At 42.7% G+C, this 26,317-nt stretch overlaps 1 protein-coding gene across 1 annotated transcript in view; it reads right to left on the bottom strand.

Moving 5' to 3' along the window:
* The window catches only part of SPATA7 (spermatogenesis associated 7), a 66,463-nt gene extending 40,804 nt beyond the window's left edge, over positions 1-25,659 (bottom strand). Inside the window, exons 1-4 of the mRNA XM_063438961.1 lie at positions 25,577-25,659; positions 11,613-11,687; positions 10,364-10,456; positions 8,686-8,733 (exon numbers count right to left, since the gene is read on the bottom strand). Of these exons, the coding sequence (XP_063295031.1) occupies positions 8,686-8,733; positions 10,364-10,456; positions 11,613-11,687; positions 25,577-25,619 (259 nt within the window). The 5' untranslated portion in view covers positions 25,620-25,659. The remainder of the gene's footprint in view (positions 1-8,685; positions 8,734-10,363; positions 10,457-11,612; positions 11,688-25,576) is intronic.
* Positions 25,660-26,317: the final 658 nt, after the last annotated feature.

Genomic DNA, 26,317 nt, shown 5'->3' on the forward strand with positions numbered 1-26,317 from the left:
TCATAATCACCCACAGTTATCTATGTTTTAGTAGTTAATACGACGGGGGATATAAACACGGTTTTATGGGACAACGTGCATAAAACATACTAGAAACACATAGACAAGATAAAAATAAAAGGGGAATGGTCACTTCTCTGGAAATTACATCTCGGAATGAAATATGGAAAAATCACCTGTAATGTGTTATGACCAGCTGTCGTAGTTATGGTGCCAGAAGGGCTCCAGGGTAAGTAATCTGCGATTCATGAAAAGTCAGACGACTTACTTGTGGTCCGCTGGGTGCAGCTAAGGTGCGATTAGCCAATGGCCTGGTTTTAGCTCAATGCAAGCTTTTCCAAGGGCACAGAAGAGGGCGCCATGTGCCTAGTGGTCTCAAGTAAGCTGTCCTGGGAGGGCATCAGGGCAATTCTGGCACAATCATCACTACAGTGGGCTGCAGTGGCTATGGTGCTTGGTGTGTTACTTTAAGCTCTGTTACTCTACTATGTTTTGTTTTAAATGTGTATTAATGATTTAACTATTGACATCCCAATTCAGTTCATTCCAGGCACTAACAGAAACAAAGCTCTACACTTTCTACATTCTCTCTAATACTCTGGACTGCCAGGGTATTAGATTAACGACTGACATGTAGTCCAGATGGATGCGCTCAGTTCCTGATAGAGTCGTGTAGATTTGTACATTTGATTTAATTTTTCATACCTTACAAAACACATATTTGTTAAATATGAGGGATAAAACAACAGGAGGACAGACGTGCTTTAGCAGAGCTCCTCAGAAAACAGGGAGATTGATGGCACTTTTTCGCTCTAAAAACCTAAACTTGGCGACAACACTAGACTTTCCCGACCCACAATTGAAGCCAGCTTGCCGCACTCCTCGCAGCAAATTTAGACATTATTTATCATCATCTGTGAGACCGAAAACAACTCAACAGTGCAGAGTTAGGAAGAACATTTTATCAATGCATATAGCACTATTACGGAAGTGATTTAAATTGGCCCAATCTGTCATTTTTCAATGTTGCAGTAGGGACTGATGTGTTGTTAACGTGTAACATTAGGTAATGGAAAGCACTGTAGAACACATTATCCAAACACCAGATTTCCCAGGGCATTAAGAGAGCAGAGGACTAAAGCCTTGTTCACTAAATGACTTAAAGTGGCACTGTCCCTTGCGGAGATCAAATGAACAAGAATAAGCGTCATGAGATTTGGAGCTTGCCAAGAGAAAAGCTCTCTGTGACAATAAATACCTGGGTAATTTTACAAATAACCTAAGCATCTTGCAACAAAATAGTAAAAATATCTGAATGTTCCCAGCTTGTACATTAAGGGTTTTGATTCAAGACATGACAACACTGGGGCTAACGAGAGAGAATGTAGAAGAGATACAGAGATGGGGATGAATACAGGAACGGCATAGCTGGAATCACAAATGATTGTTGGGCGATTCACTAATAGGCCAACCTCGTTATGAATTCTTCTGTTATGGAAAAAACAGAATAATGCACAGCGATGCGGAATGCATGCATGGGCTCTGGACTTGGACATGATATTTGTTAACATTTCTGTGAGTCTAGAATTGATTTCCATATTACACAATACATGAGCATCCTTTTCTAATTGATGTAACTAATGCACCTGCTTTGCTCAGAAGAACAAAAGGTTACAAAGATTATCTCCCTTCGGAGGACTAATTTCCAGCCTTACAAGACATGTTAAACCCTGCATTCACCCTGTAGATCTGTTTTATTGATAGCATCCTCCTTTTCTTTTCTTTAAATACATGACATTTCAAAAATCAGCATAATTATTCATCAAAAAGCTCTTTTGCTACCCAAAATATAATCTAAGTGCATGTCTGTCAGAGACATTTTATATATGATTGGAAATTAAACATACTGGACATTCATTTAATTTCCCAGCAATATCAATATTGATGCCTACTGTGTATTAACCCGCCTACAACTGGGTTAAACAATTATTCATTTGGTATCAACAGTGAAAGCTCACAGTGAGCATATGGTCAAAAGGGAACACATTATGCTTTATCATGATCATGCACTCAGGCTGCTGTGATTTTATATACATCCTCAGAGCCCCAGGGAACGACTCAACCATGCGTTCTACATAGAAGATTTAAGGGTACAACATAGCTAAACAAATTATAATCAAATTAATATTAAGATACACCAAAGTAATTAAACCAAATCCTATGAATGTTCTATATAACTATTTGACTAATTGAAAGCAGAGAGATTTATGAAGCATTTTGTGGTTAGGGTGGCTCATGATGTACTGTCTAAAGAGCATTTGTTTCCAAAGAAAACCCCTGTCCATTTGCTGTACCCTGTATTCAATGAAATGACGCATATAGTGGTGCGTAAAGTGGTTGTGGTAAAGTTGCAAAAATCTACTGGCTCCACGGAAGCTTGTAATAAAATTCAGTTCAGCAATTCAACGTTCCAATACTTCATTTCATTCCTTAAAACACTTATGAAACGTTTCAGTTGTCGTAAAAGCTAAAAAAAACCTCCACTTCACCCATTTTGTGACCAACGATAAGTGTGAGACGCGTATATGAAACGCGTACGTGGAGGCCAATTTAGTTTTGCTTTTACGTCAACTGTAACTTTAAGAATATGTTTTAAGGAATTAAACCAAATATTGGAATGTGGAATTTTGTGAAGTCAGTTTTGTATATTATGCTATGCTGCCGACTACAGACACCAAGCCTACAAACCGGAAACCAGCGGGACACACCTCCAGCGTTGTTTATGCTGCTTCAGGTACAATGTAAGTCCTATTTCTCATTATACACAATTTGTGTCAGAGTTGGCCTCAATATTGTGTAGGAGTGCACTTCCTCCAGCCTCTAACCACATTGATCCATAGAAATTTTAAAATGCAATATTGGTAAAGGCACCCGCAGTAAAAGTCCATATAGTGCGGGTAGCAATGTTTTCGATAAAACATCCTTATAATTGTGCAGCTAGGCTTTTTGCTTTTACATTGAATTTCCATCACTGCCTGAAAGTTCAGGTAAAGGCCGATCCTCTTGCTTGACAGGTCAAGAAATCAGCTGTATAATGGATTATCTCTCACAGACCATGCAGTGAGATACTTGTCACTCAAAATCAACAAAGGAGCCCTGCCTCCATGACTGTATCAACAATCACCCAGATTTTGCTGCATTCCGATTGTCCCTCATATGAATTTGCATAAGTTGGTGCTACCCCTTTGCTGCCATCTTGACCAGACGGACAGTCAGCTACTCCTGGGTCCTACAGGGTCACTGAACTCCATATTCCACTTTGGACGCACCCATGTACCCCGCCCTCCCCCCTACCAACACGCATTTCATGAAAGAATGAAAGAGTCCTTAAGACCAAGTACAACAAGTCAAGGGATGTGAACCACTAGAAGAATTAAAATGTAATGGCTGTAACTAGAGAAGTGAGAGATGCTTTTTAAGAGACCTACTATTATTTCTCAGAGTAAGGATAGGGTGGTTTAATTTCCAGAGAAGTTCCATTTTTTTATTTTTGTCGTACAGTTTCACAAACAGAAATGGCAGTATACATGTATAAATTGCACCACAGATATCTGCCAATACAATAATAGGACACAGTACGACATCAAATGAACTCATAAGAATACGATTTCTAAAGAGAGCAATAAGATATTGTAACCTCAATATACGCAGAATAAGAGTAAGCAAACACAGTGAGATAAGTTACCTGAAGAGATAAATGTAAACAGAATGCTGCTCATGTTTTTTTTTTTATTCTTTATTTTTGTAGTGCATAAAGATATAACAACGCGTATGTGGTACCCCAAAGGCATTCCACATGCTTTTCAATGACATTCACAACATTGGGGAACATAGTAATATTTGCACAAATGTAAAAGGTAATTTCCGTTACGTGTAGCTTAAAAGTGGGTTCAATCCTTGAAACAAGAAACAGTTAAGTAAGATCATGTGTATAGATATTTTATGCATAGTAAACATGCTATTCTAACTAGTAATGACCAGCTATTCCATTTAGTGAGGTTTATCAATTACGAGGTAAATCAACGCATGTTATATAGTAAGACTCAGGCTTGGTAGTTACACCGTATAGGTTAAGTCAGTGTTTCCCAACCCAGTCCTCAAGGCACACCTACCAGTCCAGGATTGGAGGATTACCCAGTTTTGTCTAAGGTGTTTTTAGAAAAAAAAGAAAAAACACCTTAGACAAAACTGGGTAATCCTTAAATCCTGGACTGGTAGGTGTTCCTTGAGGACTGGGTTGGGAAACACTGGGTTAAGTTGAGGTGTGTGCTTTGTGGTATGTCTGCTGTACATACTGTGAGTGGTGATAACTGTGCACTGAGTGGGCAGATATAAGTAAAGGCAGCATTGCACCTAGGATGTAATGGGAGTTGTAACATGCTGTTTTCGGGTAACAGTGAGGTTTAGAAGGTCAAAAGCATAATGCTGAACGAGTAAACTAACTTTGCTGGGTACATTGATTAATTCGCCTTAGGACTACTAATGATAAATTATATATAAAGGGAACGTAAACATAAACAGAGAAGCCTATGACATTTTTAACCACTCGGCTTTTCAAGGGGTTTGAGTGGGCAGCGCAGAATGACAGTCCTGCCATCCGAAGTGGGTCTCTCAGGGGTGGGCTGCACATTTAAGGAAGTGTTCCAGCAAGTGTGGGTAGTCCGTGTCACAGGTGCCCTAGGGTGAGTCTTTCTCCCGCAATGCCGTTCCGCCGATGCCTCGTGTGGGCAGAGTACAGACCTAAGAAACTCTCCATGTTGCTGTTCAGATTATTAGACAGGTTTGTGTCCATATGTCAGTCCCAGAGGCTCACAGGAGAGCCTGAACTCGTCGGGTGTCCACTAGGATATACCAGGGCTGCAGTGCCATGAGACAGTCCGGAGCTTCTTGCCCGTTCATCTAATGCCTTGTCTATGTGGTGGTCGGTATTCGCTTGGCAGTGGGTATGTATCATGCCGGAATGTACCTGTCACCCAGACGTGAAACAGTGCTTGAAACAGTGCTGTGCCCGGGTGCCTCGTGGTGCTCCTGGACGCAGGTCCGCAATCATGTGGGCCTTTGTTTGTCCGAGTCCCATTCGTGAGGCAGGTGTCTCGCCGGTCAGCCTTAGTTGCTGGGTTCTCCGAGTAGTCGGCAGCTTGTGTGCGCCAGTGGTGTTTTCCCTGTTGTTTGGAGGCATAACTGCTGCTGTCGGGGGGAGGCATGGTGCTGTTTTTTGCCCCGCTGGTTCGCGGTGCCGTTTGTTACTGGAGGCCGCCATATAGTAGCGGTGGGGCTTCCCCCGAAGAAGGCGCTGGGTAACCGGACGGATCCATGCCTCCATTTCTCTTAGCGCTTGCCTGTAGAGTTGTCTTCGGGAGCTCAGTTTCCCCCATAGGTAAGCGCTGAACCTCTCGTAGAATTCCAGAGTGTGCTGGGGTGATTTGGTGAGTGCGCGTTTTGTCTTGGTCTGCTGTAGGGGCGCCATCTTGGCTAGGCTCCGACTGCCCTGCATGCTGCGCGGTTTCGTCGCTTGGGCTATCTGAGGCGTGGGGAAAGTCGTCCCCAGCGAGGACCAGGATGTCCCCCACCGGTTCATTGGGGGGGTAGCAGGGCTTTTGCATTCTCTCGCTTGTGAGCACTTTCCGGGCCGTGGGATCGGCCGCCTCCCCCGGACCTCGGGTCCCGCTCTGTAGTAGGCCGCATGGCCGGCGTCTTTTTTTTTTCGGCGTTCCGGTGCCGGGCAGGTATCTTTAGATAGCTTGAGTCCTCCTGTGCCCTTTGCTGGTCACCATTTGCAGCTAGCGCCGTCAGTTTGCTCGTTTTCACCAATCTTTTGCCTGTTGCTGCAGCAGCTCTGAGATTGTGCGTCCGGCCATCTTGGCTGTCAGGCCCCGCCCCTGCTGCTCATGTTTCAACTAATATATAATTAACTAAGAAACTACTCATTTTTTTTAAATATAATAAGGCAACTAGAGCAATTTAGAGGAGTGTGTCTCAATTAACAGGAAAAATAAAAAAATACAAGCTAGATTAACTGGTAAGTGCTAAAAAAAAAAAAAACAGGAGTCGAAGAGAAAATTAGCCAAATAAAGGCTAAAGGAGACACCACACTGCGCCTGATATCAGCCAGGACACCTTGTGCCCTCTTCCGATTACCAATCGATTTGATGACTCGGTAAATAGTCCCATATAAATGGATGTCTGTAGTTTGAGAATGCCAGCTTCAACCCTGCATAGGGTTTCCACAGGATCTCTAAAAGGCAGCAGCCGCCATCTTGACGGGCTTTGTAGAAAGAACTCCTGGGACTCTGGGCCAAAACCGGACTCCAAACTGCCACAGTCTCTGCCCCAAGAGCTTCAATTCCTGAAGCAAGGCCAGATCCAGATTCTGCCAGCATCCGCCATTGGGAAAGAGATTCCAACTGACAGGTAGGGCAAATGACAGGCCTCAGAGACAAGATGCTCAAGAACATACAGGTACACTGCTTCTCTGCCTCGCTGTGACTTGGTATAAGTAGCTGTATGCTCAGCTGCCTTACATGTCAGGAATCCTGCAAAGATCCAGTTTTACCAGTGACGCTGCAATGAATCCCATGGCTAAGTCTCAAAAGTGATCACCTCAATTTTGGAAGCCATGTGGACACAACAGAAGGGTAATTTGTAGCATTGGATGGGCTCTTGGGACCAGTTCAAAGGAAAGGAGAGGTAGAGAATTTAGATTCGATCAGCCGGTTACGGAATCTGGAGAGCGTTAATTTCTTCCACGCGCCTGCTTCGCTTAAAGGCCGCAAAGATCTGAATTTGGCAATCTGGATGAGGAAGGCACCGATTCTGGTATCTTCGATTCACCAAGGTGCCCCCTTAATGATAAGGGTTGTTTTCTGGTTAGATTTGCAGGCGGACTGTATTAATTTGATTAAAAGTTGTGCCAGCTTAGCAGCTTGCTAAGCACATGTCCACTCTGCTTGAGAGTCAGGCTCTGCCTCCCAAAAGTTCCTTTTTAAAAAGTAATGCCTTTTGCTTATAAATTCAAGTGTGGTTCTACAGAATTACTGACAGAAATTGCAGTCAAGTCTTTCTGCTTTTAATTATATTTAAAAATAGAAAGTCCAGGCACTTAAAGGTTCTTATAAATTGTACAATTTAATAAGAACAGCAAGCAGAAAGTGAAGTTTTGGCCAACAATGACCTTTGTCAAGTCATGACAAATGCTATTGTTGGCTGAAACGTTGCCACTCTCTGCTTGCAATTCCTATTAAAGTCTGCACTTTATAAGAACCTTTGAGTGCCTAAACCGTCTATTTCAAATATACAAGCAATTTAGGGATTTGCCAGCCAGGTGGTCAGGGACATCTACTCTTTTTAGGCACGGTGTGAGAACCATGAGTGCAGTCCCTTTCTTCATTATATGCAGTTTTAGTTTTTAAGTAGATTGGACTGATCTGAGAAATCTAAGTATAGCTTTGTATATGGAAGCCATTTCCTACAAAAAATCCCTGGTTTTCTTAACTCCTTTGCTGTATGACTCTGATTAATCTGTATAGTCAGAGTACACACTTCTAGTGGGAAGGTTAAGTTCTGTGCCTTTACGCACAGCAGGACAATGCCCAATGCTCACAGAGAAGCATTAGATTCAACGCTCCTTCATGATACGCATCTGATTGGCAGAGTATGGAGACCTGTTTTGTGTAGAATAATTTCAAGCCCGCCCCTCCACCTCCGCTGGAAAGTGCCTGGTTAAACTTGTGATATATACAGTGCACAGGCATTTTGGCGAGAAGTATATTAAAATATATCTTGAGGGTTACAGATAGCCCAAACATATATACAGTATGCTTTACAAGATGTGCTTGGCAACTTAAGGTCCCCATGGACTGATTCTTGTGATACTCCAAGTCTTCCCAAATCACTTGTGGATATGCCTAGCCTACAGAGCAGGCTGAAATTGGGTGGCAAGCATTTCTCCCCCTCCTTATTTTCCTCCCTCTTCCTCACTCTCTTTTCTGGATGATATTTTTTACCCTTTGACAAATAGTTTATACAAAAGAGCCAAGTGCACCTGGAGAGAGATCCATTAGGGACATTTTGCTTACTGATACATTACGGTTTTCCCACACAATATTGCATTTTTAAATGACTGATTTTCAATGGCCTTCGAATCTAAAAATTATTAACATACGACTGAAAGTCGTTTTACATTTCTTTGAACTAATAGCAGTTACCGCTGGTTTTCTCACAATAAACTGCAGTGACTTATCAAGCAAAATATTATTCATAACAAAAAAAAAATTTAACCAAATTTGTTTCATATGTATGAGTATACAGCACGTTTCATCACTTACATTAATTTGTTGTAGATTCCTAGCAAGGGTAGAACAATGTGGTCAAAGGAGCAGGTCTGACAAAGCATTTAAAACCTACATATTCATATATTTGTCTACGTATGTTTGCCCAAGACTGGCAGGAGTTACAGTCAGCCTCCAAATAATGATGTAGCATTTCAGTAACTGGAAGCAGACTAAATTAATGGTGGCAATCGCAAACTGCAGTGATTGCCCATGAGTATAAACCTCATTACTCCCAGGCAGGAAGAGTGCAGTGTAAAAAATAGTAAATTGGTAAAAAAAAAAAAATTATACTTACATTTAATGCTTCTCGATATACTCTTCGGGGGTGAGCAATCAATGGCAGCTGAAATATTGAGAGGAAAAGAAATTACTACGTACAGATTATAATCTCACATTAAGTGGACTTTGCCATATATACATGTAGATGACAGTCTGCTTTATTGAGTGCCCATGTCATGACAGACATGCCAGGGTGACACTTTATAGGTGTCAAGAAAAAGAAGTTCTGGGGGGTCATCACTCTCCGACTGGCTCTAGGGGAACCCGTTTCCCACATTCTGCTTACTGTGGAAAATTTTGAGTTGCCTGGTTGCTACTTACCTGCCTGAATTGCCTTGATTGTCTATTTGTGGGACACCTGTGGTTAACGCAGGTGCTACCTTTTTGTGCTGAATGCTTGCAAGAAGCAGAGCCAATCTTGTACAGAACCTCCCTATTTAGGGAGAGCTCTTGGCTGCACTGGGCCCTTTTGTGGTTTCAGAGCCCTTTAAGTGTTTTTGCCCTTTATTAAAGGAACACTCCACTGCCCAAATGGTTAAAATAAAAAATCACTGTTTAGTAGATATACCTTAATATCTTAAAAGAACTTGCAAATGCTGCAGATCTTATGAACTGCGTTCATAACTAGTCCTCCCCCTTTTTCCCCCAGAAGAGACTTTCAGTCTCTTAACAAAGAAATAACAAAGCAGAGGCTTCTTATTGAGAAGCCTCTGAATTAATGCCCATGTGCACAATGTCTGGTCTGAGGTTGGCTCAAGTAGATATGATATGCAGATGACTAGTTCACTTTACTAGTACAGCATAGATTAAACCTTGTTACATCTTCGGCTATTGCGTAAAGTCAATATGAGATAGATTTTACTTAATACATGAGAAATATGAATGATCTTTTATGTTGCTTTTTGATTTCTTTTCATATATAGTGGAGAATTGTTTTTTTTTAATATATATGTTTGTACCTTGATTTTATGTCTATCCAGATGGGACTAGTCTTTAACATAAATGAATACAACTTGTTCCAGATCAATAATGAAAGCAATATACTGGTGAAATACATGTAAGATCCTGAGCCCGAGAACTGCAGGGAATATCAACTAAACCTGTACTTGCTGTATACAAATCTATCTACCTGCAAAAGGCATCACATACAGCGTTTGAAATTCTCTCCTGAGAAGAGAAAAATCAAATCCTCGGTCAAGGTCTAAAACGCAATCAGTTTCTAAACTCCCACTGAAAATCAGACAGAGTTAAAATCTGGTGGTCATTTTAAGTGATGGAGACAATTTTGGAATTTTATGCAGGGTGACTTTTACTGTTGAACTAAATCTGAAGGACATTTTATTTGAGTTAACGTGAACTCACAAAACAGAAAAGGCAATGGTGCCAGATCTGCTTCAAGCAAGTAATGAAAGCGAATGTACACATTGTGTTTGTCAATTTACTAGCACATTTAGAAATTAAAAAAAAAATACTCTCCTGATGTTTGTTTCCCCTCAATACGATAGTCCAGTGGGGGTACATACATCTGATCGATTGGTCAAAATTTGTGATTTTTAACCCCCATTTTGACATCATAAGGGTATGAGCGAAATAAAATAATGCTATCCTTTTTGCATTAAAAAACAAAACAAAATCTGTGTACCAAGATGTTACATGTTATTGTGTATTAAACTAATAAGCACACACCGTTTTACCTTTTGCCTTGATGATTTTATTGTAGTGAACAAGCATTTGATCCCGGATTTGATACTGATCACTCAGTCTGCTATTTGGTCCAATGCAAAATGCTAAAAACAGGAAATAACATACTGTGATACATTTTATGTCACAAAGTGTAGAAGTACTAACCAGTTGGAATTAAAACAACAACAAAAACCCCACAAAAGCTGGAAAGCTGGCTATATTATAACTTAAGACTGACTCACGTTTCTATCACGCTGGAAGAAGCCATGAGCGCACTGTAGCTAAATAGCATTCAAGAAACATGGCTATTCTGTTTAATGGCATCAGGGATTGTTTGATCTACTGAAACAGAGGGTAACACTTTGCAATAAGTCAATTGCTACTTAGACAGAAAAGATAGTGTCTTTACTTTAAAGGTTTTCCAGTGTTTAACCAACACGGTGGCCCTCTTTAACTTTAAAACAAGAATGCGGAAACCAGAGTAATTTAAAGGGCTGCACCGTTCCTGTGGAACTCGCTTCCCTCCTCCGTTAGATGCTCACCCAGTCTTCACTCCTTCAAAAAAAAAAAAAAAAAAAAAAAAAATCGCTAAAAACCCACTTCTTCATTACTTCCTCTCTTGCAACTGTCATTATTCTAATACTATCCTTACCTTTTGTGTCATTTTACCCCATTCCCTCTAGCATGTAAGCTCATTGAGCAGGACCCCCAACCCCTCTGTTCCTGTGTGTCCAACTTATCTGGTTACAACTACATGTCTGTTAGTCCACACACTGTAAAGCGCTGCGGAATTTGATTGCGCTATATAAATAATAACATAATAATAATACTGAAGTTATGTTTTACATATAATGACATGTGCCAGTGCTACTCCTCCGCTATATTGCTTTATGCTCAAATGCAGGATTCTCCAAACTCTGACCCTCCAGATGTTGATGAACTACAATTCACATGACTATCTGGCTATTCAGGTCATTCAAAGAATCATGGGAATTGTAGTTCAGCAACATCTGGAGGCCAGGAGTTTGAAGAATACTGCTGTAATGGATAGATTGCTTTATAAAATGTCTGTTTCTGCTTAGAACACTGCTTCCAATTCACTACAATGCACAATGATTTATATGCCCTGGAACAAGGACGACTTGGTTATACATGTGAATTGTGTACATAATGTACCAGTCTATAACAGTCAAGTCATGTTGAATCCCTTATTGTACGGTTCATTAAAAATAATAAAGAATGGATTCTGCGTTTGCTTACCATTGCTTTTCGTACTTAAATGTCCTTTAAGAGGGCTTGAGATTCCATATCTAGGAACGGACTGGGCTCTGCTAACTAACACAAAAGAAAAAAAACAAAACAAAAAGAGTATAAACAAACAACACATGAGCTACTCAATGCAAAACATACCTTATTAACCCCTTAAGGACTGAGCCAAATAAGGACAAGTTGTGAACAAAACAAAACGTAAACAAAACCTGGCATTTGCGCTATATGTCTGTCCAACCGTAATTCACATCTTTCATATTAAATGCACCCCCCCTTATTATATATCATTTTATTCAGGGGGAAACGGGGCTTTCATTTAATATCAAATATTTAGCTATGAATTTAATATGAAAAAAATGGGAGAAAATAAGAAGTTATTTTTTTAGTTCTACATGACATTTTAACTGTCAATGTCATAATACTGTTTTCTTTTACTGCAATAAAATACACATATTTCTATTCAGCAAAGTCTCACGTGTAAAACAGTACCCCCTATGTACAGGTTTTATGGTGTTTTGGGAAGTTACAGGGTCAAATATAGCACGTTACATTTGAAATCGAAATTCGCCAGATTGGTTACGTTGCCTTTGAGACTGTATAGTAGCCAAGGAATTAAATTTACACCCATAATGCCATACCATTTGCAATAGTAGACAACCCAATGTATTGCAAATGGGGTATGTCCAGTCTTTTTTAGTAGCCATTTGGTCACAAACACTGGCCAAAGTTAGCGTTAGTATTTGTTTGTGTGTGAAAAATGCAAAAAACGCCAATTTTGGCCAGTGTTTGTGACTAAGTGGCTACCAAAAAAGACTGGACATACCCCATTTGCAATACCTTGGGTTGTCTACTATTGCAAATGGTATGCCATCATAGGGGTAATTTTCATTCTTGGGTTTTGAAACACTAATATTTGTGTTCAGCGAAGTCTCCCGAGTAAAACAGTACCCCCCATGTACAGGTTTTATGGTGTCTTGGAAAGTTATAGGGTTAAATATAGTGCTAGCAAATTAAATTCCCTATACTTTCGGCATGGGTTGTCAGGCAGGTCCCGCTAATTGTAATTAATTATGATACCTAATTATGTAAAAATATTACATAAATATATGTGTAGAATTAATATATGTATATATATATATATATATATATGTTTATATATACGTATATATATATATATATATATATATATATATATATAATTTTTTAAATATTTTTATTTATAGGTATATAAATATATATATATATATATATATATATATATAGTGATATATACGTATATATTTATGTATATAGATTTATATATTATTTCGTTCTACGTGTATTTTGATATAATACAATACAGTTAGAACGAAATAACACACATCTATATATTTTTTAATTATTTATTTTTAATTATTTTTGAAATTTTATTTTATTATTACGTATTTACATATTTTTTTTTATATTATATATATATATATAAAACAATAATTATATATATATATATATATATATTTAATCAGTATCAGTCTACGTGTAATCTGTCTATGTTTATTTTACTATATTAATAGTAAAATACACCTAGACGGTGTATGTGCGTGTATGTATATGTGTATATATATATATACTTAGATCATATATATATGATCTAAGTACAGTATATATATATAGATTTTTTCACACTTATTTAATTTATTTTTAATTTGCAGCCAGCAGGGGGACTGTCATTACAGTTAGTCCCCCTGCTGGCATTGCTGCAGCCAGCTATCCCGGCCATGTAATTGTGAGGTCCTCGCAAGGACCTCACTCTCACATGGTCCGAGGGGGCTGAAGAGGGCGGACGTGCCGCGGGGGGCTCCCTGGGAGTCCCCTCAACCGCGATCGCCGGCGACCGGGTAAGTAAAAAAAACCCGGAGGGCGTACAATTACGCCCGGCGGCGTTTAGAGCTGCTTAAAAAAGGACGTAATTGTACGCCCTCCGGTCTTAAGGGGTTAAACAAGCTTTGTGCTAACAATCACTACAAGCGAGGTTCAATTTAACTTATCTCTTGTTTAGCACAATCATACTTCTTTTGGGTTTGCGTGATAAGTAATCCCTCCGACTCATTTTTTTTGACACTGGACTCCGTAAGTATAAAACGCGGAAGCGGCCTCTAGTGGCTATCAGGGAGACAGTCACTAGAGGCTGGATTAACCCTGCAGTGTAAACATAGCAGTTTCTCATTGAGCTGACGTGGTCTGGATGCCTATAGTGGTCCTTTAAGGAGAGTGACATACCAGGAGACTGACATGTTAAGATTGTTACTTAACAAGACCTGTGAACACACTCATCCTGGGACTATCTGGATTGCCATTTGATATATTTTGGTAAAATTCACTACCACAGGGGTAGGCAACCTACGGCACTAGTGCCATGCACGGCACTCGAGGTGTCTTTGCATGGCACTCAAGGCTGCTAGAGTCAAACAGGCTCTGGCCTATCAGGAGTCCTAGTAAAACTTTAGATATCTGCTAATCCGAAAAGGTGGTGAAGGACAATCCTAAATTTATGCATTGCAACACGTAGAGGTAGTGATCTCAGATCACTTCCTCCCAGCACTTGTGAATAGGAAGCCACACTGTAGTAGAGCAGCTCGCAGTTGCTGTTGCAGCTCCTGTCCTTGACCTGTACCTGGCCGGACTAGTCCCCACTGGACCCCAGGGAAGTTACCCACACTGCTAGATATACACAGAAATGCAGAATAACCCTCCCCTCATACAAATAATATGGACAGCCCACGCACAAACATACACACAATCCGCACAAACGAAACACCACTAACAATCCACATACAAGCACACAACCCCACATGCAATACCCCAAAGAGCCCCCACACACTACCAAACACACACTTTGACATATCCATCCACACACACACAATTCCACAAGCAGCACCCATACACAGCTTACATTCATATGTATCATACACAATACCATAAACTACTCATGAACATAAACAATATAATAGCTCATATACGCAGGGCCTTCTTTAACGCGGGGCAAACTGGGCAGCTGCACCGTGAGCCCTGCTGGCCTCAACTATTTCTAACGCTCTGGCTGGTAATCTGCACAGTAAGGAGGCCCACCGGGTGGCCCATGCACAAAGGACCACCCGCTGGGCTTCTGTCAGCAGGGACCCGGTCACACGCTGAGGTGCTTTAACAGCGGGCCCCTTGCTTTTCGGCAGCAGGCTGGGAGGAAGTGCCGGCCACGCATCACTTCCTCCCACAAAGAGAGGAGCGCGCAGGAAAGAAGAGTAGGCAGATTGGAGGGGGCTGGCCAATAGCTCTAGACCCCAACTCCCAACTCCCAACGCCTTCAGCCACCAGCAGGAAAGGTAGGAAACTGGAGGGTGAGTTTTAAAGTGTATGTCTGTGTCAGTATGTCTGTCAGTGTGTGTGTGTCAGTATGTCTTTGTGTGTCAGTATGTCTATGTGTGTGTCAGCATATCTGTGTGTGTGTCAGTATGTTTGTATGACAGCATGTCTGTGTGTATGTCAGTATGTCTCTGTGTGTGTCAGTATATCTGTGTGTGTGTGTGCTTGCAATCATGCCAACACCACATACAAACATATTCCACAAAAACACACAAATACTGCTTAGTGCTAAATTCAGACCTGCAAACATGAGTAAATGGTAGAGCTCCAGCGGTTAATGCATTTCTGGAGTTGCACGACAGATGGGGATCTACCTTTTAATCACCCGTGCAACAGGGAGACTGCCAAGAATTCTTGCACCTCTCTACTTTAGGTCCGCCACTGTGTTGAGGTGGAGGACGTGATTGCATGCCTGGGAAGGGGGGACAGGGTCCAGGGGGCCCTAAGAAAATGCTTTGCCCAGGGTCCAGTCATTATTAAAGACAGCCCTGCATATATACGCACAAATACAACGATACAAAGCAATTACAGTACAAATAACACAAGCAGAATACGGCAGCACACACACCTCGATTTATAAAAAAATAGGACCGGCACGCTACGGGACATCACAATCCTATATCGGCACAGTGCTGCTAAAAGGTTGCCTACCCCTGCACTACCAGATGCAATGCTTGCATCCGGACATATACATTATGTTGAAATAACTAACACGTAGTGTACATGTAGCCTCTGATTGGAGAATTCCTTGGCACAGGCTGAACAGGTCTGCAGTTTTTGAAAGTAGTTTTTTCCCCATGTAAGCCCAAAGAAAACGTGGAAAAAAAATACAGGCATGTTTTCTTTGGTGGTATATTTACTCAACAGATAAAATATATATAATTTTTTCCAATGGAGTTGGCCCTTTAACCCCTTGTGTCAGGACCTAAAAAATGGGTTACCATATCAACTTAATGAGACCCCAATGTTTGGAATGGGTACATAACATTCAAGATTCTCAGACAAGTGCAATAAACTGTAGTATCACTGCCATCCAAGTGCAATGGAGACCCATAGGGAATTTGATGGTGCTATATAAATAACATAATAATAATAATAATAATAATAATAATAATAATAATAATAGGGCACTAAGCTTCACAAGTGTAACTTAATGAAGCAGATTTAGAGTATAGATAATGCCTCTGCGTTCAATTTAGGATTTAAATCACTTGTTTCTATTAATGCATCCCTAGCTACATGTCTCCTGACTGTTACTTACTCAGCCTAGTAGGAGATGCTAACTGCCAATCTAATACACCTTCTGAGCTTTCTAGACTGTCAGTGGTGTATTGGGCTAAGGTGGAAGGAAACAAGCCATCTATGACTGAAAGAACATTTACGGAGCCAGTGCATATAACAGGCATGCATTGTAGACAAGATACGGTATCACTCTTCATGGTAGTAGGTTGCTGGATTTTGATGTTGTTGCTCTGGGAACCAATGAGGTTATCTGGTCCACAGAGCACTATGCTACCGAGAAGGATCCGGCTGCTAATCCCAGTTCCCGAAATACGAAGTACACTTCGGATAGATGCGTGAGTGAGTGGGTTCTTCCATCTTTTTCTACGAGGAGCCAGTGCATGCCCCATTTATAAGGAACCTGGTGGTTGCGTAGATGCCATGTCAGCAGCCTGAGGGACTTCCTCCAAAGGATGGTGTGGCGGGACATATCCAGTCCTAGACTGGGTGTTCCTGGTCGCACGCGTGACTATCCTGTAACGGAGCTCTACTACCCCAGCAGGGTAGCTCCGCCAAAGAACCGCTTCCAAGCTGGAACAGGGGAAAAACCGCAGCACTACTGCACAGTGTCGCCGTGGCTTGACTGGGGTACTGGAACCGCTCCTTCCTGGAGCCGAATAGGTAACTCGCTCTATGCACCCCCAGGCGACACATAGTAACCAGACGACAAGGGAGTACAAGTTGGAATACATTTAATCTGGCCTACTTTTATAAATTTTCAAATATTGTTGAGCACGCACAAATTTCATAAGAACATCTCTGGAAGTCTCCTGTAGGGCCCTAGGTAAATGAAAACAATAGTTTATTGCGACCGATTTTAATTGTTTCGGCAATAACAGTGAAGCAATGAGCCTACTAATAAAGTGAGGCATCTTGGTCCTGTCTTCAAAGGTGGCCATGTGGCAGAGTATGTAAGCATTGCTCTTTTGCAATATGTGAAGGACTGTATCTGTCACAGTTTGTGTCACCTTCAGGACACCTAGGTCTTCCTCCGTTGTGACAATTCTGCTTTAAACATCGCTTTCAGCTCAAGAAGCACAGCCTTGATGTCTGCCTTAGTGGAATGGGCAGTATCCCCATATGCAGGGGCCCTTGGGTGACCGAAGATAACTTTGGAAAGGTCAATAGCTGTTCCGGCAAGCTGTTCTCATCTGAGGATGCTGAAGCAGAGGCCTCCTCCGGTGCCATTTTAGTCTGCTTCGGCCTAACAGGCTCGCGCAGGAACGTCCAGTTAACTCGATCAGTACAGTGTTTTTTGGCTTTCTTCCCAATCAGCGTCAGGGAGGGAAGCCCCGCAGGAGAGACCTGTGAGGGAAGTGTAAGAGGTCGTCACCTGCAGATATCTGCAAGCCTGTACCGAGCTATCACTATGTGCATCCGACTCAAGAGGCCGCTGGCTCCGCCCCTGTTAATTGAACTTTATATCACACACACACGACCCCTAAAAGGGAAACTAAAAAATTTACACAGGTGTGGCTAGGGCTGCATAAACAAAGCTATTTAATTCCTAAAATGGAAGAGGATTGTAGGGGCATGCTCTATACACCAAAAACAACTCATTAAGCTAAAGTGGTTATGGTGCCAATAGAGTGTTACTTTAAATATATCACACATTAAGAATGGACCTCTGAGCCAACTGTTCAGCGAATAATGGATTGCTAAGCTTATTACATGCATCTAACAAGGGTCTCTGACAAAAAAAAATGGTAAAGAGCCACCAGTCTAGGACATTGAACGTAGTGGAGGACCTCTAACCAGCTAGAGAACAAAAACATTATTTCAACGTATAAACTCCAGACTGCAGTGCAGCTTTAAAAGAACAAAAGTGTAATGTTTTATTTATGATGCAAAGTGCCATATATTACCTTAAGCAACCTTGGGTAATAGTGTAACAATAATTTAAGCTTGGGCTTAAAAACACTAGGAGCCAGGGTTCTAAAAAAATATGGCTGCTGGCACACAAGCTTTTTGAGTACTTATCAGTTATTGATCTAGTGCCAACAAAATCTGCAGTTCTGGATAACTATAGTAAAATTTAAAACACTACAACGGACAGAAACAAATGGATGCATTATGAATATCTTTGGGCATGACTGCTTGTATTAACAGAATGATTAGCTTTGAAGAGGGATGATACATTTTAAGGGATGATGATGATGAGATACATTGAGGGATTAAAATAGTTATAGATCATGCCATAATGCGCGCCACGGGTAGTTGTCCGAACAGTACAAGTTTTGTACGTGAGAAGGGAGGGTATGATTTGAAAGGAGAAAGCAGTAATGTCTTAAAACAAATAGAGTGACTGAGTAGAACAGATTTGAAAATCAGGGCAGAAATCTAAATTGGAGCATGATATTGGTAGGGTTTCTAGGCCAGGATAAGAATGTAAATCTATATTCATCATTGCATTGCAATACCCATCAACACTTTACATTTCTGGGTGTGATTTTTCAAATACATTTTTGACTTACTAATAATTTTCGCATCTAAAACATAATTTCGAGGAATAACAATGTATCTTATTTGCACATACTGGTTTCTAAACATTTATTGTGGTTTAAAGACACATTACTAGGAGAATTATTGATGTGGAGCTCTGTTATATACTCAGACACACCAACAATATGGAGCCTCTAATTAAAAAAAGAAAAGAAAAGGGAGAACCTCGTAATGTCCCCCTCTACCCCCACCCATGGTCAGCTTGTGGGGGGTACTCTATAAGGGGAGGTGGCGGGAGTGGGCCCTTACAATAATATTCAGGAGGAGGGGGGGCGGGGAGGCAGCACAACACTGAGCCTCCCGGCCTGGGCCCGGAAAAAAACACGAAAATGAGCGCCCATTATACCATGAACGGGCATTAACTGGTCTACAATTAACCAGCAAAGCTTAAGCTTCTTGGAGACCCCAAACAGAGGCAGATTTCAAGTCGGGAACGCTGCAAACAAACAAGCAGGCCTTAGCACCATCACGCACATGGAAAATGGCGACTCCCGCCGATAAGACCGGACTGGTGGACGGGAGACACAACACACAGCAGCCTGAAAGAATACACTGAGGCAAGGGGCGGCTCGGCCCCGCTCCCCCCCCCCCTTTTTTCTTCCACCCACCCGGCCGGGGGATGTGGGGTAACTCAGGCCGCATGGCGGCGGCACACCCCGGGGCAGCAGATACCGCGCAGGGCCCAAGCAGGCCGCCTGACCGGGCATAGGCAACGTATACAGCCCGCCCGAACATTTATCCCTGAAGGAGACGCACCAGGAAGGTCTGGCATGGGCGACTCGCGCTGGCCCAGGCAGGTCCAGGTGCCGGACAGATCAACCAGGCCGTGGCCTCGACCGCGGGAGAGGTGGGTGCCCGGGCATCAAGTTCTGGGGTGCCCAGAAAGCCTAGTCCCTGGCACCGCGAGCCCGGTGGGGCGGGACTGTACCGACCCCCTCGACGGACTGGTGGTCGTGGGGGGCAGACGCCGGCTCCAAGTATGTGGCCGGCGTCGGGTGAGACACAGGGACACACTCCACAAGGGACCCACGCAAAGCTGGGGAGGTGCAGGGAGCAGCCGGCCGGAGGGCTTTTGTGGTGGGGCCCAACGAACAGCTTCAGCTCCTGAGTGCCCACGGAACTGTGGGGGACCTGACCGGTGAGCGGTGAGCGGAATGGGGGCGAGGGAAGGAGGCCTGGCACCCCGGGGACAGTGCGGAGGCAGCACCATGGGAGGCCTTCCCAGATGGACATGGGAATTCACACAGCGGCCCTGCGGATCGCGGGCCCGCATTTGCACTTCACAAGCTACATTCATTTCTTACTTATTTTATTTTTAAGCTTTGCACATTCTGCATATAATATGTTATGCTAGTTGGTATAGGTGGTATATAGGTGACCCTCTTGACAGGGCGACCCAGTCGACTGATAGCTCGCATTTGTATTTTAAAAGTTGCATTTATATCCTTAGTCTTTACCTATTCTGTCTATATGATGCTGGCTCTCCTCTACCAAGTCAGTTTAAATTGCCAAATGAATGTACAGTTTAGGCCATAATGCCCATAGGGGCCAAAAGTTGATACTGTTCACTAATGCATATTTAATGGCTGACTGCTGCACGATGGACTGTACAGTCGCTTATTAATGTAAACCTGACACCCAAATAGCTACATATAGAATTATTGCACAGCAGCATAAAATTACTATGACAGCCTAAAACGCCAAAGGAATATACAGGCCATGCTATAATGCCCATAGGAGCAAAGGATGGAGGTTGTCTGCCGTTGCATGCATAATGACAGACTGTTGCACGATGGCCTGTAAAGTCGCTTATTACTGCATACCTGATAGCCAGATAGCTTCATTATATATTAAACCACAGCAGCCTAAAAACAAATATGCACCTCAGGTTGAAAGTTGGAAAAGTTTTCTGTATTTCTGATTATTGCTTAATCTGCATCTATTCTGCAAGTTGATTAATGCGCCTCAGCACAGGCGACAATTTGCATTTACCATCCAGCGAACACACAGCACTGGCACACACTAGTCAACACAAAGCAATTACTTAACGCTCTACCAGAGCTAAAAAGGCAACACAGTACACTAAAATATAAAACACAAAGCAACCAATTGTGAACAAAAAAGTTAAGCTACACTGGCAAAGACAAATCCGCCTCTGCGCAGGCAACCAACTGTATATACTGTGTTAAACCAATGCTTAAGCCCCTGCGTGGGCAATCACTTGCTTTATTACAAATCAGTTTGATGCAAGACGTCATATTGTGAAAACAATAAAAATATTCAAAACAATAATATTCAGGAGGAGGACCTAATGTCCCTACCCATTGGCGCATGCCCATATGATAAAATTCAGGGGGGCAGACGGACTTAAAGTCCTCCCACAGGCCCTCACCCATTGGATTCGGGCAAATACGAATATACTAAAGGTAGGGAGAAGTTTCTGTAAATTCCATTCAATCTATACTATCCTTAAAACTTGATGAGCTTCAGCTTCTTCTATTCTGCAAACATTTGATATTCCCAGTCTTACAAGCTGAGCTCTCACAACCCCCACCCCCTGCTCTATTCCATTTACTAGCAAATCTGTTCTGAGCTGAAGCAATGTTATCCTATAGAGTAAACCCTACCTGGCATTGTGTAAAGAGAGAAGCAGGCTGAGTAACGGGCAGATGGCCAGAAATAGGGGAGATTGTGAGACAGAGAGGATCTTAAAGCTGCGCAAGTACCATGTGTGAAATCACTCCCCTTACCAAAAGCAAAGAAAAAAAAGTGGTGAGAAGGAAGTATTGGGGGTCTGAGAAGAATGTGGAAGAGAGAAAATTCTCTTGAAAAAGTGCACCAAATACAATTGAAACATTTAACTTGATAGTGTGTGTTTTTGTTCCAGCATCATTAATAGCTATGAGAGTAGTGATTAGAGACATAGTTGCTATAGGACCAGCTTTGTACACGGCTAAACACTCATCAACCCAGTATCCCTCATCAATAAACACATTGACTAACTTCACACACTGCTTGCCATTTTCCACCCAAGATTAACACACAGAAATTTCCATTGTGAAGAAAAAAAAAAAAAGCATAAACTTGGAGACATAGTTGACCTGTCTTTACTTTATATTTGTTGGCCTGTTGTAGATGGAGTCAAACACATCAACTTTACATAAGCAAGGACAGTCACATACAATACAATTACACATGCATATGAAATGCATAGATTTAAAGGTATGTGATATACTAGCTTTGGGGAGTTGGATGTCCCATCTAACCTGATAATACCTGAATTGTATCCCCACTACATTTTATGTGTAGATAGCTATACCTGCATGAGACTCCCTCCCCATATAAGAAATACTGCTTGCAATACATTCCTGTAATAGGCCAGCAAAACATACTACTGAGCCAGGGTTTATTACCCCCCCCTTTGCTGAATCTAATTAAAATGAGTAATATAAATGAAGGTAAACGGACCTCACAAGGGCAATGTGCACTGTAGTGCAGTGTAAGACAAGCAATGTTTCTGCTATGCTCTTACCCATTTACAGTGTGATTACTCAGCATAGCTCGGAGTCACAGTATACAGCCCATCTGTCTGATCCTGCTACCTCTGGTCACACAGGGTTTATCTTTACTGTAACACAATACTCATTACACCTTCTCACACCTATGCAGGGTTAGGTGTACCACCATAGCCCTACAAAACATGTGCCTGGGGAGATAATGGGAGAAAAAAAAGCAATGCTTGGGCATAAGGGTCAGATGAAGTATTGGGGTGGTGTCCAAACTGGCATGGCTGTGGGAGGGGGTCAATCTGCAGGGCAATGGGTTGAGAGACTGGCAGTTTCAGAGGAGTCCTGGGAGGAGGTGTCAAAGACTGGCAGTTTTGGGAAACTGTGACACAGAGTAGCTTAGCAGGGGAGTGGGGAACAAATTGGAATTGTAGAGGGAAGAAGTGGGCACAAACACACTGCAAAGAGTGGGCGACAGATTGGCATTGCACGTAGTGTGTAATATAGGCTGGCATAGAAAGGAGAGAGTGAGGGCAATATTGCATTTGAAAGGGAAGATGGCACATACGTGACATGCATTACAAATGGAGTGGAAGGAGGGGTCAAAGACTGGCAGTTTTGGGAGACTGACACAGAGTAGCTTAGCAGGGGAGTGGGGAACAAATTGGAATTGTAGAGGGAAGAAGTGGGCACAAACACACTGCAAAGAGTGGGCGACAGATTGGCATTGCACGTAGTGTGTAATATAGGCTGGCATAGAAAGGAGAGAGTGAGGGCAATATTGCATTTGAAAGGGAAGATGGCACATACGTGACATGCATTACAAATGGAGTGGAAGGAGGGGTCAAAGACTGGCAGTTTTGGGAGACTGACACAGAGTAGCTTAGCAGGGGAGTGGGGAAAAAATTGGAATTGTAGAGGGAAGAAGTGGGCACAAACACACTGCAAAAAGTGGGCGACAGATTGGCATTGCACGTAGTGTGTAGTATAGGCTGGCATAGAAAGGAGAGAGTGAGGACCATATTGCATTTGAAAGGGAAGATGGCATATACGTGACATGCATTACAAATGGTGTGGCAGGAAGGGTTAAAGACTGGCAGTTTTGGGAGACTGTGACACAGAGTAGCTTATCAGGGGAGTGGGGAAAAAAATTGGAATTGTAGAGGGAAGAAGTGGGCACAAACACACTGCAAAAAGTGGGCAACAGATTGGCATTGCACATAGTATAGGCTGGCATAGAAAGGAGAGAGTGAGGACCATACTGCATTTGAAAGGGAAGATGGCATATACGTGACATGCATTACAAATGGTGTGGCAGGAGGGGTCAAAGACTGGCAGTTTTGGGAGACTGTGACACAGAGTAGCTTAGCAGGGGAGTGGGGAAAACATTGGAATTGTAGAGGGAAGAAGTGGGCACAAACACACTGCAAAAAGTGGGCGACAGATTGGCATTGCACGTAGTGTGTATTATAGGCTGGCATAGAAAGGAGAGAGTGAGGGCCATATTGCATTTGAAGGGGAAGATGGCACATACGTGACATGCATTACAAATGGAGTGGGACCCAGACTGGCAGTGCCAGGGATATTAGTATTATTACTGGCATATGTTCCGTCAGCTTATCCTGCAGCACGTTGAGACAAATTATTACAAACTGTGACATGAGCATTAGGTTGAGGAAAGAGAATGGTATGGCACAAAAAAAAGATTGAATACACGCTGCCATTACAAATGGGCAAATAGAGTAGGGCACAGTAGATGAGTATATAGGTGGCAGTATATGGAACAGTGAGCTGTGTGGGCACAGATTGGCAGTATAGTGGCATTAAGATGTTTGGGTACAGATTGGAAGTATAGGGAGAACGAGGTGTGTGGGTACAGACTGGCAGTATAGGGGGCAGTACACAGTGTGGGTACAGACTGGCAGTGTAGCGGGAAGTATAGTAGTGTGGGTACAGACTGGCAGTGGGGGCAGTATAGTAGTGTGGATACAGACTGGCAGTAGGGGCTGTATAGGTGTGTGGGTACAGACTGGCAGTGGGGGGCAGTATAGTAGTGTGGGTAAAGACTGGCAGTGGGGGGCAGTATAGTAGTGTGGGTAAAGACTGGCAGTGGGGGGCAGTATAGTAGTGTGGGTACAGACTGGCAGTGGAGGGAAGTATAGTAGTGTGGGTACAGACTGGCAGTGGGGGGCAGTATAGTAGTGTGGGTACAGACTGGCAGTGGGGGGCAGTATAGTAGTGTGGGTACAGACTGGCAGTGGGGGGGCAGTATAGTAGCGTGGGTACAGACTGGCAGTGGGGGGCAGTATAGTAGTGTGGGTACAGACTGGCAGTGGGGGGCAGTATAGTAGTGTGGGTACAGACTGGCAGTGGGGGGCAGTATAGTAGTGTGGGTACAGACTGGCAGTGGGGGGGTAGTATAGTAGTGTGGGTACAGACTGGCAGTGGGGGGGCAGTATAGTAGTGTGGGTACAGACTGGCAGTGGGGGGCAGTATAGTAGTGTGGGTACAGACTGGCAGTGGGGGGCAGTATAGTAGTGTGGGTACAGACTGGCAGTGGGGGGCAGTATAGTAGTGTGGGTACAGACTGGCAGTGGGGGCAGTATAGTAGTGTGGGTACAGACTGGCAGTGGGGGGCAGTATAGTAGTGTGGGTACAGACTGGCAGTGGGGGGCAGTATAGTAGTGTGGGTACAGACTGGCAGTGGGGGGGGCAGTATAGTAGTGTGGGTACAGACTGGCAGTATAGTAATTGTGGGTACAGACTGGCAGTGGGGGGTAGTATAGTAGTGTGGGTACAGACTGGCAGTATAGCAGTGTGGGTACAGACTGGCAGTATAGTAATTGTGGGTACAGACTGGCAGTGGGGGGTAGTATAGTAGTGTGGGTACAGACTGGCAGTATAGCAGTGTGGGTACAGACTGGCAGTATAGAAGTGTGGGTACAGCCAGGCAGTGGGGGGGCAGTATAGTAGTGTGGGTACAGACTGGCAGTATAGCAGTGTGGGTACAGACTGGCAGTATAGTAATTGTGGGTACAGACTGGCAGTGGGGGGTAGTATAGTAGTGTGGGTACAGACTGGCAGTATAGCAGTGTGGGTACAGACTGGCAGTATAGTAGTGTGGGTACAGCCAGGCAGTGGGGGGGCAGTATAGTAGTGTGGGTACAGACTGGCAGTATAGTAATGTGGGTACCAGGTTGCAGCGCAGTGAGCGGTTTGAGTACAGCCTGTCGGTAAGGAAGGGTGAGGAAGCGCGCTCTCCCGAGTTACCTGCTCTGCCTGTGGGCTGCTCCATGACTCCACTCATTCCCATGTCCTCGGCATTCGTAGCAGCGGTTGCTACACAGAACGACGTGCCGGTCACATGACGTCAGCACGTAACGTCCAGCGTCAGCAGCTACCATGGCAATATGATAAACCTATCCCTGAGAATTCAGCAAGGCAGACCTGGCCAGCTGGAGAATCTCTGGCAATAATACAAAATAAAAATATTATTAAACATCATATATGGTCTGCAAACTTTATATAAACACACAGCATGCAATGTTTATACCGGTAAATAGATTATACACCATTTAGACTGTTTATCATACAATACAATACACAACAAGCAGTACCCCCTTCAATATTTATATAAACATTATATAGCAGGAAAGAAACTAAAAATAAAATATATAAGCACTTTTATACTGTTTATATAAATACATTAATTACCAGGCAACTCTTATACAGATACACCATATTGCAGCAGATTGTAAGCTCACTGGTCAATTATCCCCATACTATAATTGCAGGACGCGGCGGACAATGTTGGCATTATATAAATAACCACCAATATTTATATAAACCCACATTATATAGAAGGCAATATTCATGTAAATACAATATACAGCATGTAATGTTTACATAAACACACTATACAGCAAATAATGTTTAAATCAATGCAACATGCAAAAATATAAGTACAACATACATCATGCAATGTTATATTAGTTCACCATACAGCAGGAT

The sequence above is a fragment of the Pelobates fuscus genome, chromosome 13, assembly GCF_036172605.1.
Source record: "Pelobates fuscus isolate aPelFus1 chromosome 13, aPelFus1.pri, whole genome shotgun sequence".
Taxonomy (NCBI): Eukaryota; Metazoa; Chordata; class Amphibia; order Anura; family Pelobatidae; genus Pelobates; species Pelobates fuscus.